The sequence below is a fragment of the Lichenostomus cassidix genome, chromosome 1 (assembly GCF_008360975.1).
Source record: "Lichenostomus cassidix isolate B80296 chromosome 1, HeHo_3.0, whole genome shotgun sequence".
In the NCBI taxonomy this organism is placed as follows: Eukaryota; Metazoa; Chordata; class Aves; order Passeriformes; family Meliphagidae; genus Lichenostomus; species Lichenostomus cassidix.
The window spans coordinates 67,196,881-67,209,501 of record NC_139479.1 but is presented as its reverse complement, the minus strand read 5'-3'; the positions used below and the strand labels follow the sequence as shown (position 1 = coordinate 67,209,501).

The following is a 12,621-nucleotide window of genomic DNA, read 5'->3' as shown; positions in this document are numbered from 1 at the left end:
GCAGCTTTTTTACCTTCTCACATTTTTCTTGCTTAGGGGAGATGTAGGATACAAACAAGTCAATTTAGCCTTTCAACAAAGAAGAGGCCTGATTGCATTCACATCTTTCCAGACAAGTTAACAACCATACAGTCCTGTTCTGTGGGAGGAGTACATTACTGTGTGCAAAACCCCTGCAGTCAACACACCCAACACTAGGCTGGACTGGTGACTGCTAGGAGCTCACTTGAATATGGGTGATCATGTGCTGCAGCATTGCAAAGTTCAGAAATGGCTCATCACTAAAATATCTTCCTGGAATCTGGATATATGTTCTGCTCTTTAAGTGCCTCCAGCACCCAAACTAGACGACATTAAACTACTATGAATATCCCTGTTATGTGGAGATATCATGGTTTTCTGGTGCAGGAACCTTGAATATTAGTTATTTTTATCCAGTATTTCATTGTTTAATTTCCACATTTTCAATAAGTACTAATGCAGTTGTTAACAATTTTTTCAAGTATAGTTACAAAGACAAAACATTGATCATATTTGGTTCTTTGCTGATGTATAAGCATGATGTTATGGTGCAATATTCAAAAGCATTCAGGTTCCTTCATGAAGAACATTCTTGAATTGGAATTCTTAAATCTCACTATGATACTGGCATTTCTGAAGCGACTAGTTTTTAATGTGTACACCTATGCCTATAAAAATGGTTGTTATTTTAAATTCCAAGAACAAGAAACGTCGAGAACGACGAGATCTGCTAAGACTGCAGCTACTGCGAATTTTTGAACTCCTTGCTGATGCTGGTGTTATCAGTGACAGGTAGGACTATCACCCATCATAAATACTGAGTTTTTAAGTGAAATTTTCGGTGTTTGCCACACTGAGATTATGTCAGGATGTTCTTTGGAGAATTGTGTTGTCTGCCAGACATGGAGAGATCTGCATGCCTTCCTTCAGTATAACTAGTCTGTTATTCTACATTAATGTGCAACTTTCCTTTATGCTAGTACAAACGGAGCCTTAGAAAGAGACACACTAGCCCTTGGAGCCTTGTTCTTAGAGTATGTTGATCTGACTCGCATGCTTTTGGAGGCTGAAAATGATAAAGAAGTCGAGATACTTAAGGATATGAGAGCACATTTCAGTGCAATGATTGCCAACTTGATCCAGTGTGTTCCAGGTATGGTGCTAAATTATCTCAGCATACTATGAAATCACAGTTAATATAAGTATTGGAAAAGTAATTTTTAGTTTCGTTTTTTGTCTGTGTTTTTTTCACTGCTTGTGAACTGTCATATAATGAATGTAAAGGGAAATGTAGAAAAAAATGTGTTCAGAAGTCTATTAAGATTGAAATAAAAGCATGATGACGCTTGTAATAGTTATATACGAGACTCACCTCTTTAAAAGCCTAGCAAAGCAATTGTTACCTCCAGGGACTCCAGATTTCTTTGACATAATGCCTTATTTTCTTCCCTCTGACTTGATTGCCAGACTTCATAAACTCAGACAGGCCTTGAAAAATACAAGTAGGTGCAGAAAACATGCAATATTAAATGCAGTGAAAAACTTGCCCAAGGTATTGAGACAATATCCCATGTTACCTTAGTCTAGTTGTATCACAAAGATTTATCCAATTGATTTCATGTTTTTTATATATTGTAATATCACTTCAGAAATATAAGGCAATTACATTAGCAAAAAAGAAAAAAGAGCCTCTGCTTTAAAGGCCTCCATGTAATTACTGGAAGATGAGGTCTTGAGCTTTTTTTTCATTTGCTCAGGTAATTCATCTGTTCAGAATATATACCGCATATTTGTCATAAACAAAGAGTCACCAGGTTTATTTATTGTCCCTACCTATTACTGTATTAGAGTAAGACACATCTATTGTTTAGGCTCAAATTTAAAGGATTGGAAGAACCAAGTGAATATTTGCCACTAAAGGAATGCAGGAGGCAGTGAAAACCCTGATTTTGTTTTAGGTTCTTGCATGCATTTCTATAGTCAGATGTACATGTTTGTATAACTACACATTAATTCAGAGCTGCAGGTACTTGGAAATAAGATGCATCTTTCTCGGTTAGATTTTTTAAAGGAGCTTAGATACTTTGAAATAACTGGATGCTGAACATATAAAAACCCCTCCCTTTTTTGTAGAAATTTGTAATTCATGTCATCATTGTGCCTCATGAATGTGTATTTCATATTAACAAATCCCAACTATTTCTATTTCTGTTCCCTTAGTTCACCACAGGAGATTTCTCTTCCCTCAGCAGAGCTTGAGGCATCACCTGTTCATCTTATTCAGTCAGTGGGCAGGACCTTTCAGTATTATGTTCACACCACTGGACCGTTACAGCGACAGAAACCATCAGATCACAAGATACCAGTATTGTGCATTAAAGGTATTAAAGTCTCACTGTACAAATCAGTAACAGCAAATTTCCAGTCAAAATACCAGTAGCTATGGGGTCTATGTCTTTTTGTTTCACAGAAATTTGAATTGGCATACTTGACGCAAACTTGTATGCTCATATGTATATTTACGTAGAATATAGCACTGAAGTTAAGTATTTTTTTCTTTGCAGACACTTTTCAAGGCTAATTATTTTAAAAAACAGGATGCATTTTAAAATTTTACTTAGCTGTTCATTAACAGGTTATCAGATTCAGCAAGAAGATTTTAGGCTCTGAAATTAAGATCCAATTCAGTATCTTAGGATACTGAATCTGTACCAGTGCACATCTCAGGAATATATCCCACGCTTGCCTGGAGACATTGCTCAGTAATAATGTACTTCTGTGCCAAAACTAGTTCCAATTCCCTGCATAAGCAAGCTGAGAAAGTAATAGCCAATGTACTTATATAAGCTGCATCACTTGCTGTAAGACAGTTTTAATTTTTGCAGTAACATGCTATTGAAACATCTGAGTATATTTTAATTGGTTTGTAGCTTGATTTGTGAAGACTGGGTAAAATTTTAGAAAAGTGTCTTGAAGAATGGGTCTACTGGGCAGTAGCACTCCTTCCAAAATACTTAAATAGAGCATGAATCTGTTAAAATCTGTAGCAACATAATTGTTGAATTCGAGCAAAGTCAGCTGATACCATTTTCACCATAGTTCCCTGAAAATGGAAAACAAGTGGCAGTCCTGTTAGCCTGGGCTCAAATAATTCTGAAAGGTTCATTGTGTTACTTTTTGTGTAACTAAAGTTTCATGTGTTTCTAGGCCATGTCAGCTGTGCTTTGCTGTGGACCTGTGTTTGATAATGTTGGCCTTTCCCCTGATGGATATCTTTACAAATGGCTTGATAACATTCTGGCTTGTCAAGATTTACGTGTAAGTGCTGACCAAAATGCTACACTGATGAACAATTACTCACTGTAAAGAGTTTGTGGCTGCAAGAACTATGATTGTGTACATTCTTATAACCCCTTCCTGCTTGGTAATGTAGATGCTGATGAAACAAATGTGAATGAAAGTTGTGTCGGTAGATTTTGCAAATAAGTGATAAAATTAATTACTCAGGAAAGGGGAAAAAGGTGTTTTTTTTCTTCGTAAAGAACATGTAATAGATTATTCTTGCCATTTTCCATTTCTGTGAAGATGGGCTTTGACTTTGTAACTATAAAGCCATAGATCTGTGTTTGTAGCTGATTGGACTCTCTTTGATTAAGGAGGAGTAGATTGGTGATTTATATCAAGTGGAGCTAGAGAGCAATCTTTGCCTTTTGGTATCTTGCACTTTGTCCTCCTGCTCTCCCTAAAACTTTCATACCAGCACACATAACTCTGCTAAGAAAAGGCAAACAGCCAAACCTAAATAAATGCCTGTGAAGCAGTCAGAGGATAGAGGCTGTGGAAATGGTAATTGATTAGAAAAAAAAAAAAAAAAGGTTGAACAATTTAGAAGACAAAAAGAATCGCTGCAGAGGAAATCCTTCCAAAATTACATAGGATTTTGGAATGTTGGTAGGGACAGAACTATAATGATATGTGTAAGTGGTATCTATAACTGAAACTCTTAGAGATGTGGAAGGGAAACACACAGAACCAGAGAAAGTAAAGATACAATTTTCCTCCTAACATGTTTTCATTATGACCAACAAATATGATATCACCATGTCCAATTTATCATTAGCATATAATATTCATAAAGTAACTAGGGATAAAAGTTGCCTTTTTTAAACTTTTGTGAGGAGTACTGAAAGCTGAGTCACATTCCAACTCTGCTATCCCTAAACTAAATTTATTGCAAATGTTCTGATTTCTTTTTACATATTTGAATTTTCCATTTTCTCCCTGTTTTCCTCATCTCACTCTGAATTTTAGAGAATGAACATATCTGACGCCACCAATCATTATTTTGACATTTGCTTAGGTACATCAGCTTGGCTGTGAAGTTGTAGTCCTGTTGCTAGAACTGAACCCTGATCAAATCAATCTCTTCAACTGGGCTATAGATCGATGTTACACAGGATCATACCAGCTTGCCTCTGGGTGTTTCAAAGCCATTGCAACTGTGTGTGGAAACAGGTATTAATTAATCTATTAATCTGCACTTTCAAATGTAAAGAAAAACTGAAGGTTCAGCTCACTGTGTTGTAAGGAGTTGTTGGTCACACTCATATTTCTCAAACAGTTCTTGTAGATTGTGTTGCTTGATTTTCATGATTCTGAAAACAAAGTGATGTGCTTGGTAGGAGATGTTCTTACTATATGTGTGCTGGAAATCTGGACCATTTTGATGCTATTTTGCTCAGAAAGATAGAAAAAAGCTACAACCTTTTTATTTGAATGTAGGTCATAAATCTGGTTTCAAAAGATTTGGCATGGTTTTTAATTTAATTTATAAAAGGAAAAATGTTTTAAATTTCACTAGCTCGAAAGTCATTGTTCTGACTTGTCATTATCTTGAAAGTCATGTTCTTTTTCTAACTGGCTTTCATTTGATTTGGTTAGTTCCTTTTCTGTCAACTGGTATCATCATTACCGCTAATGCTGAGCAAGCACAAGCTACATGGAGACATGAATACAAATACTGCTTTTGTGTCAGGCCTTCATAAAACTCTATCCCTTTTTTTTTTATTTTTGAAGACAAATTTTGTAGAGAACTTAAATAATGCAGTAATTTGCATCTTACAAAAATAAATCTGAAAATTTACTCTTGACAAAAATAATTTGGCATAGAGAAGTACTTGATAGAGAAATACTTGGGATATAGAAAATAAACTGTTCTTGCTGGAACAACTAGACTAGAGACTGCGTTATATTGAGATTTTTAAAATATGAATGGAATTTTGTGTTTGCAAACTCAGTTATGTTAACAGTGTTTTTATTTTAATGAACACAGAAACGTAGCAGTTTTAGCCAGTCTTTTTTCCTCAAATTGTTACCTGTGCCACTGTATCCTAAAAATTAATCTTTTCCATTCTTAGAGTAAAAATTGAGAGTATGATCTTTGTGATTTACTTTGAAGGGAAAGTCCTCTTTCTAGCAAGCTGGGAATTTTTATGAATATTTGAAAGCTGTTAATAGTTTTTCCTCTATCTTCCATCAAAGTGTAACAGGAGACCACTGCTTAAACTACCTGTAAAATGAGCAGCAATGTGTCTCATTGATGGTGTCCATCCAGCTTTCTACAAAGAAGCCGCTTACCTTCATTTCTTTTCTTTTTGTATTTATTTCTTAAGCAGTGGAATGGCAAAGAGGCAGCTACAGAGTTTGGTTTGCAGCTAGTATTTGGAATTACCAAGAATGTCCCATGCCACCCATGTATCTGCCATATTAAAAAGTCCAAATAAGCATCCTGCAGCCACCCAGGAGCCCTATAGCTGGCATCTAGGATGACAAATTGATGGTTCACAATTCAATCAGTGCACTTACAAATCATCATGGGAAAACATAAACCTATTTAGTGCAAATCCAAATATTGTGACATGGGAATTACTCTTCTAACAATATTCTCATTAAGTTAACACTCTGATATATTTAACCTTACAATTGATGTTGACTTCATACATAGCAGACTTTTTGAAGCAGTTCTTCATGTTTACTCTTTGAAAACAATTTTCATAGAATTGTCTAACACCTCAGAATGTTTGTGTCAGAGATAGTGTCTTTTGTCCAAAAGGACTGTTTTAACAGCAGCTTTGCTTAAGAAATTCTTTGTCTCTGGAAATTTTCATGCTCCCCATTTTCTTTCATGGATGTTGGTCTGTCCTGTAAACATTTTATGTTATAAATTAAAACAAATTGACAGTTATAGACACAGGTGTTGCATTTCTCACTGCGGTTAACTCTGCATTCCTAAGCATTAGTCTAAGGTAGTTATAAATAATCCTTTCTTTCTTTCTTCCCATTCACCAGATGGTCCTTTGATCAAGTAGCATGTATTCATAAGAGCTCTCTTTCCCCTGTTCTGATGGTAGAACAGAGAAAACAAAAAAAGACATTCTCTTTAGACCATATAACAGAGTGAATCAGAGTGAATATAATCTGCATTCCTCGCCAGCATTCACAAAAATGCCCCGTTTATTCTTCTAGGAACTATCCTTTTGATATCGTGACGCTTTTAAATTTGGTGCTGTTCAAGGCTTCTGACACCAACAGAGAGATTTATGAAATTTCCATGCAACTTATGCAGGCATGTATCAGCTCCTTTTTATGTCCTCTAATCCTTGGAGATTTTTTTATTAACTTCTTATAAAGTACTGTTTATTTGCATTTTAGTTTTGTTTTGAAAATAAACAATCAGTTTTGTCTTAGCTATAAATACTTGCAGGAATATTTATTTCAAAATTAATGTTACCGTGTCCTTCATATTTGGAGCATATACTCTGAAGCCTATAGAGCTTTCTCTAATAGCTAAACTTGAAATGCTGATATTTCCTGAATTAATGAACTTTTATTGTCTCATTCCATATTTTTTTTCTTTTGTAGATCCTTGAATCAAAACTTTTTGTTTATTCAAAAAAGGTAGCTGAGCAAAGACCAGGCAGTATCTTGTATGGGACACATGGTCCATTGCCACCTCTGTACAGTGTCTCACTTGCCCTTCTTTCATATGAACTAGCAAGGATGTATCCTGAACTTACCCTTCCGCTTTTTTCAGGTACCTGTATTTATTTGACGACTTATCTCCTTTACATTGTTGCAAAAATGCTAGACTGCTACCATTTTGAACCACAGTTCTGTTTATAAATTTAGCTTGACCTGTTTTTATTCTGGTTCAGGTCAAATCAGATTTAGGAATCCAGTACGTATTTCCTGGAGGTACTTTCACAAAATACAGAAATCCTCTTTGGGGGACTCTGTGCCACTTCTGTGATCTTAGAGTAACTTGAAATTACAAGTGCCCTGAATGAGTTAAATTTACATTGGCAAACTCTACTATGATGGGTTCTCATGCAGTTCTTCTTCTGCATGCATTTATATAGATCATACTTGTGAGGATGTATTTCTTCATTTTGTGTAAACATGACTTTAACTTTGGGCAGATTGCCTGGGTCCAGTTCTACCAATTACTCAAATCACCCTGAGAAGTCTCTACCTTCTGTTGTTTGTCACATCTGCACTTCTCAGCATTTTTTGATTTTATCCAAAATATGTATATTTTCTAGTTACTGAGAAAAATGTTAAAGAATGAGACCTGCAGGAGCACAAATCAGAATATGCCCACCCTGAGACCATTCCTGGGAACAATGATGTTTTGAGACATATCTGTCTGTTTTAATTAATCTAATGTGTTGCTCTAGTTTTTAGATAACAGGATGCAAATGTCTGTAATCGTGGGAATTTTTTGTGGCTCTTAAAACCCCTTTCTGTTGTTTTTATTCAGTCTGTAGGGGCTGGAGGGAAGGCAAAGGAACAGTACATCATCCTTACATTTCTCATCGCCCAAGATACCATAAGTTATAAATAACTGGTGTAGGGAGGTTCTGATGGCTCATTTATCATTAAGCAAATGCTGTTCATTATTACTGTTATCGTCTACTCATGTTGCTGTAATGACTGTGCCATTTAAAAAAACTCAGATATACAGGATATTACAGTCCGAGTCAGAGATCCTTTCTGTGCATCTAGAATCATAAGAGGATAGAACAGTGGGTGTCTTCATGATTTTTAAAAACCAGGCAGTGAGTAAAGAAAGGAAATGTTTGCTCTACTGATTTTAAAGAAAAATTCAGGTAAAGAGAGATAATGTGGTTCACATTGGCAGGAAGCTGTAGTTCTTATCCCAGATTTTCCAAATCCCTTTGCCTTACAGTGCCAGTTCTTCTTTTTATAAACTATATAAAGTGCTGCATACAAGCACTCCTGTACTGACAGCCAACTATGAATTTTACAGGCTTCCCCACAGGAAATAGGATCCCAATATATGCAAGCTTTTTTGTGCACTCAGTAAAATCAGTGCCTTATTATTTAAACCATAGCTTAGAAACCTGGAGGCCAATACAGCATTTGTAATTCTGCAGATCACTTTTGTATGTTCTCCAGAAGCTCTTGGAATTTTAGAGTAACCACCAGTAACTGCATTATCCTTTTCCCCCTTTATTGGCTTCAACTTCACTTAATACATAATATGGCTCAGTAACTAGGGGTGATTTTCTGTTTCTAAGCCCAGACTATGTTAGTTATTTTACACAGAAGACATGACCAATTGCTTGCTGTTACTGAACATTAATTCAGTGTTTCTCTTCAGGAAGCTCAAGAAAATGTTTTTGTATGCTTGTGATGTGAAAGGTTAAAAACCATCAGGTAGTCTAACAAACATCATAAATGTGATCTAAACAGTGTATTTGGGGTTTCCATCATAAGTTAATGTTGTCCTTTTCAACTCTTACAATTTTAGAGGTAAGCCAGCGATTTCCAACAACACATCCAAATGGAAGACAGATCATGCTTACCTATCTGCTACCATGGCTTCATAACATTGAACTGGTAGACAATAGACTGCTCCTCCCTGGCTCAAGCCCTACCACTCCAGAAGATGAACTGAAGGACAAGGATGGGGAAATAGCAGTCACAAGTGGACTAAAAGGCAATGGCTGGGGCTCACCTGAGGCCACCTCCCTGGTTCTTAATAATCTCATGTATATGACAGCCAAGGTAAAAAAGCAAATCAAAGAAACTAGCATGTAACACTTCTGTTTCTTCCCTCCAGTACCAGAAATTTTACAGTGGAACAGTCTCTACCAATCAGACAAAACCTGCTTGATTTTAGCATTACTTTCTGAATTTACAGTCCTCAAGACTTTTTTTCTTTTATGATTAAGGCCTTCTGTGGATCAGAACCTAAATATTTTTAAATAGAGTTTATGCTCTGAAGTCCATCAGGTAGCTTTTTTAAATACTCTTTGGTAAATTTATTTACAGCATTTCACTGGTTTTTTTGCATGAGTAAATGCTCTAAAAGAACATGCTTTAGTTTGGAAGTCTGCATATTTCAAGGAATGTATGCCTATGATTCTTTGCAGTATGGAGATGAAATTCCTGGACCAGAGATGGAAAATGTCTGGAATGCTTTGGCCAACAATGAAAAATGGAGTAACAACCTTAGGATAACACTGCAGTTCCTCATTAGTTTGTGTGGTGTTAGCAGTGATACCATCCTTTTACCCTATGTAAGTCTTTGCAGTTTAATTTATTTACTGCTGTTACACAGGTTTTAGTGAAGAAAACAGCTACCACCTGCAGAAAATTAATTTCTGTATCAAAAACAAGAAATACCAACATATTCCCTAATGCACTGTACAAAATTAAATAGTGGGAATAAAAGTGCCAGGAAACTGAAACTAAAAGGAAGGAATTGAGTAGTTCAAATTTCAGCCTCCACCAGTGGAGCACACCCCACTGCAAGTGGAGGTTGTCTCCAGCAAAGAGAAACTTTGCATGTCTGTGTATGGGGACAGTAACTGACTAACCATAAATTGCCAGAAAATGTTACATTCTCTTCTCCTTTAGCAGACTAGAGCTTTCTGTGGGACGTCTCAAGAGACAGAAGAGAGTTAACATTTATAAGCTCCTTACCATGTCAACTTCTGCCTCTGCATGACTGTCATAAATTATCTAATGGTTGCTGCAATGTGCAGCTCAAACTGTGCTGGATATTGTTATTATTCAAGTTAAAATAAAATCAGGGCTGTCTGAGAAAAGCAGGCTAGTTCCATTCCCATGTTCATTATTGCTCAGTTGCTGGGTGAAACAGAATCTAAATTTAGTGAATTTTCCAGCACAATTACTATATGCTGTTTTGTTAGTTAGCCTCTTTCCACTGGTTTTCCTGAAGTAAATTTGAAATTACTATTAATGTGATGAAATTTATCTAAAAAGCCTCATAAACATACTTCATTTACAGTTTCCGAAATAATTGTTTGCCGAAAGTGTTTATGATGACTACTATGCATATTATAATAAAGAAAATAAAGGAGCCCATAAAAATTTTCAAAATGTTGTTATCATACCATAGTTATCCTGTTTGCTTCCTTTTGTTTGTAGGGTTTACTGTTCTGTATTCTCAAAACAGGGTGTACCTATATGCCTAACCAGTCAAAAGAAGAAAAATTTGAAAGTGGAGTTGGTGTAAGACCAAGTTCAAGGTTTTTATGAGAGGAAGACAAAGGCGTTGATCCCAAATACCTTGAGGGTGGTTAAGATCTTTCCCACAATTGTGACAGAGGCTTTCCATTCAGTGTTGACCATGCTTTGAGCAGGAGGTTAGATGAGACTTCCCAGGTTTTTCCAACCTACCTCGCCCTACAATCTGTAACAGACTTGGGATTAGGCCCAAAGGTGGTCTCCATCAGGGGGAGCTGTGTTGGCAGAGAACAACTAAAAATCACAGAGATAAGCAACAAAATGGGGGCTCTTGTATGTCTGACACTTTATGATTTCTTTATAGGGCCAGTTTTCTGAGAGGAAGGAGTCCTGGGCTGAGTATATGTCTCACTCCTAAATGTGTAGCCTGACTGGAAAAGCCTGATAACCCTGTCACCTCTTGTCCAGAAGCTCCTCACATACCTTATCCTCATCCAGATACTTGCAAACCCAAAGCTTTCAGCACCTCCTTTTTCCAAAACTGTTGCCATTCCACAGCTCTGAGCAGCCTTTCCTCAAACCCTCTCCTACCCAGAGCAGTTCTTTCTTCAAATTCTTTCTTTGTCTCAAAGCCTTGGCTTTCACAGGCCTGTCCTCTTCCAGGACAGTACAATCCTCCTAGTCCACAAAGAGAGCAATCTGTTCTGACATCTCCAGCTTCATCTGCTCAGCATCTTCTGTTTTGCCTGTGGGACTTTTCTGGTCTCCCTCCCAGGCTTCCACTGGCTGGTGGCAGCAGCAACTGATGAGGTTCCCGTGTGTTTTCTACCACCCAGTCAGTCTGTGTTTTGTATTGTTGTGTTAAAAGTCTGATTCTCAGATTTTTTGCAAAATCTGAAAAAGTTCTTAGCTGCTGTAGGAAGCCTGACTGTGCTTATGAGTCACCCCTTCACTGATAGCTTTGTCTGGAGTAGGAAAATACAGTGGTCTTATCACATGCATCTGCTCAGTGTTTTGCTAATGCCCTGGAGTCTACAGATAAGAAATCCTAGCTAACTCTGTTAACTACACAAGACTGCTGATACAGTAAACATGTGTCTTCCATTATCATGTAGATAACAGATACACGTTAGCAAATAAAGATCATTTGGACAGTTTATCAGCACTGTTCCAGGTCACCTGAGCTTAAAAGACCACAGAGTTGCAAGATTGCCAGTTTACCCATCTCCTTTTGGAGCCCCCTGTGCCCCAAGGCAGTCACCAGCTGCTTTGTGCCCTCAGCCATCTGTTCTCCCTGTGTGGGTCCAAGCCAAAAACATGCCTGACTCACATTTTTAAAATTTTTTTCATCATCTAAATTAATTGCTTTGTCTCTTAGGTTTCATTTAAGCATTTTTTCCCAGTGCCCCAGTACAAATTGCTGAGCTGTCCATTCCTTCACATTATGTACTGAAAGATTTCTTAGAATATTTACAGTTGAGAAACCTCTTCAGCAAAGACTTAGTGTTGGGAACGTGACCCCTTCAGGGGTGAGAGAAGCTGAAAGTGGCACTGTGAGCCCAACCAGAAATGAGGCTCAGAAAGGAGATGGATTTGTATCTGGAAAGTCCCTGGGAAAATTTTAGCACAGTAGAGTAGAAGAAACTTTGCATATGTGCTTTTTCTCTAAGCTAAAAAAAAAAAATGGAGAGGGAAAGAGAAGCAGTAAGGAAGTTATTTTAATGGAAGTATTGAAGAGTATAAGAACAGCTATACTTGGTGAGGCCAACAGGCAGTTCAGTCTAATGTATTAGCTCCTCTATAAATCTGTTTAGGGCCATCTTTAAAAACAGGCAGGCAAGCACAGAGAGATACTTCCCCATATGGTCTCCCAGCTCAAGCAGTTTATGAATCAAGCATTTTTGAGCTGGAGAGAGTCTGCTTTTAATAGCGATCAGGGTTTTTGTCCTCAAGAATTCAGCCATATTTGGTCTCAGTATCTTAACAGTCCTCATTGCTGCAGTGCAGGTTTGAGGTCTTGTTGAAAGATTTATAGAAATTTCCAAAGTTTCTATAAATGGTACTCTCACATTTTTCAAATCG

At 37.0% G+C, this 12,621-nt stretch overlaps 1 protein-coding gene across 9 annotated transcripts in view; it reads left to right on the top strand.

Moving 5' to 3' along the window:
* Positions 1-12,621, top strand: part of FRY (FRY microtubule binding protein) — a 227,402-nt gene that overhangs the window by 153,764 nt on the left and 61,017 nt on the right. For all 9 annotated transcript variants that reach the window (XM_085061815.1, XM_085061823.1, XM_085061806.1 and 6 more), the window contains 9 exons: positions 722-813; positions 1,002-1,174; positions 2,242-2,402; positions 3,229-3,339; positions 4,382-4,536; positions 6,547-6,646; positions 6,943-7,114; positions 8,855-9,111; positions 9,480-9,626. In XM_085061815.1, the coding sequence (XP_084917941.1) occupies positions 722-813; positions 1,002-1,174; positions 2,242-2,402; positions 3,229-3,339; positions 4,382-4,536; positions 6,547-6,646; positions 6,943-7,114; positions 8,855-9,111; positions 9,480-9,626 (1,368 nt within the window). The remainder of the gene's footprint in view (positions 1-721; positions 814-1,001; positions 1,175-2,241; positions 2,403-3,228; positions 3,340-4,381; positions 4,537-6,546; positions 6,647-6,942; positions 7,115-8,854; positions 9,112-9,479; positions 9,627-12,621) is intronic.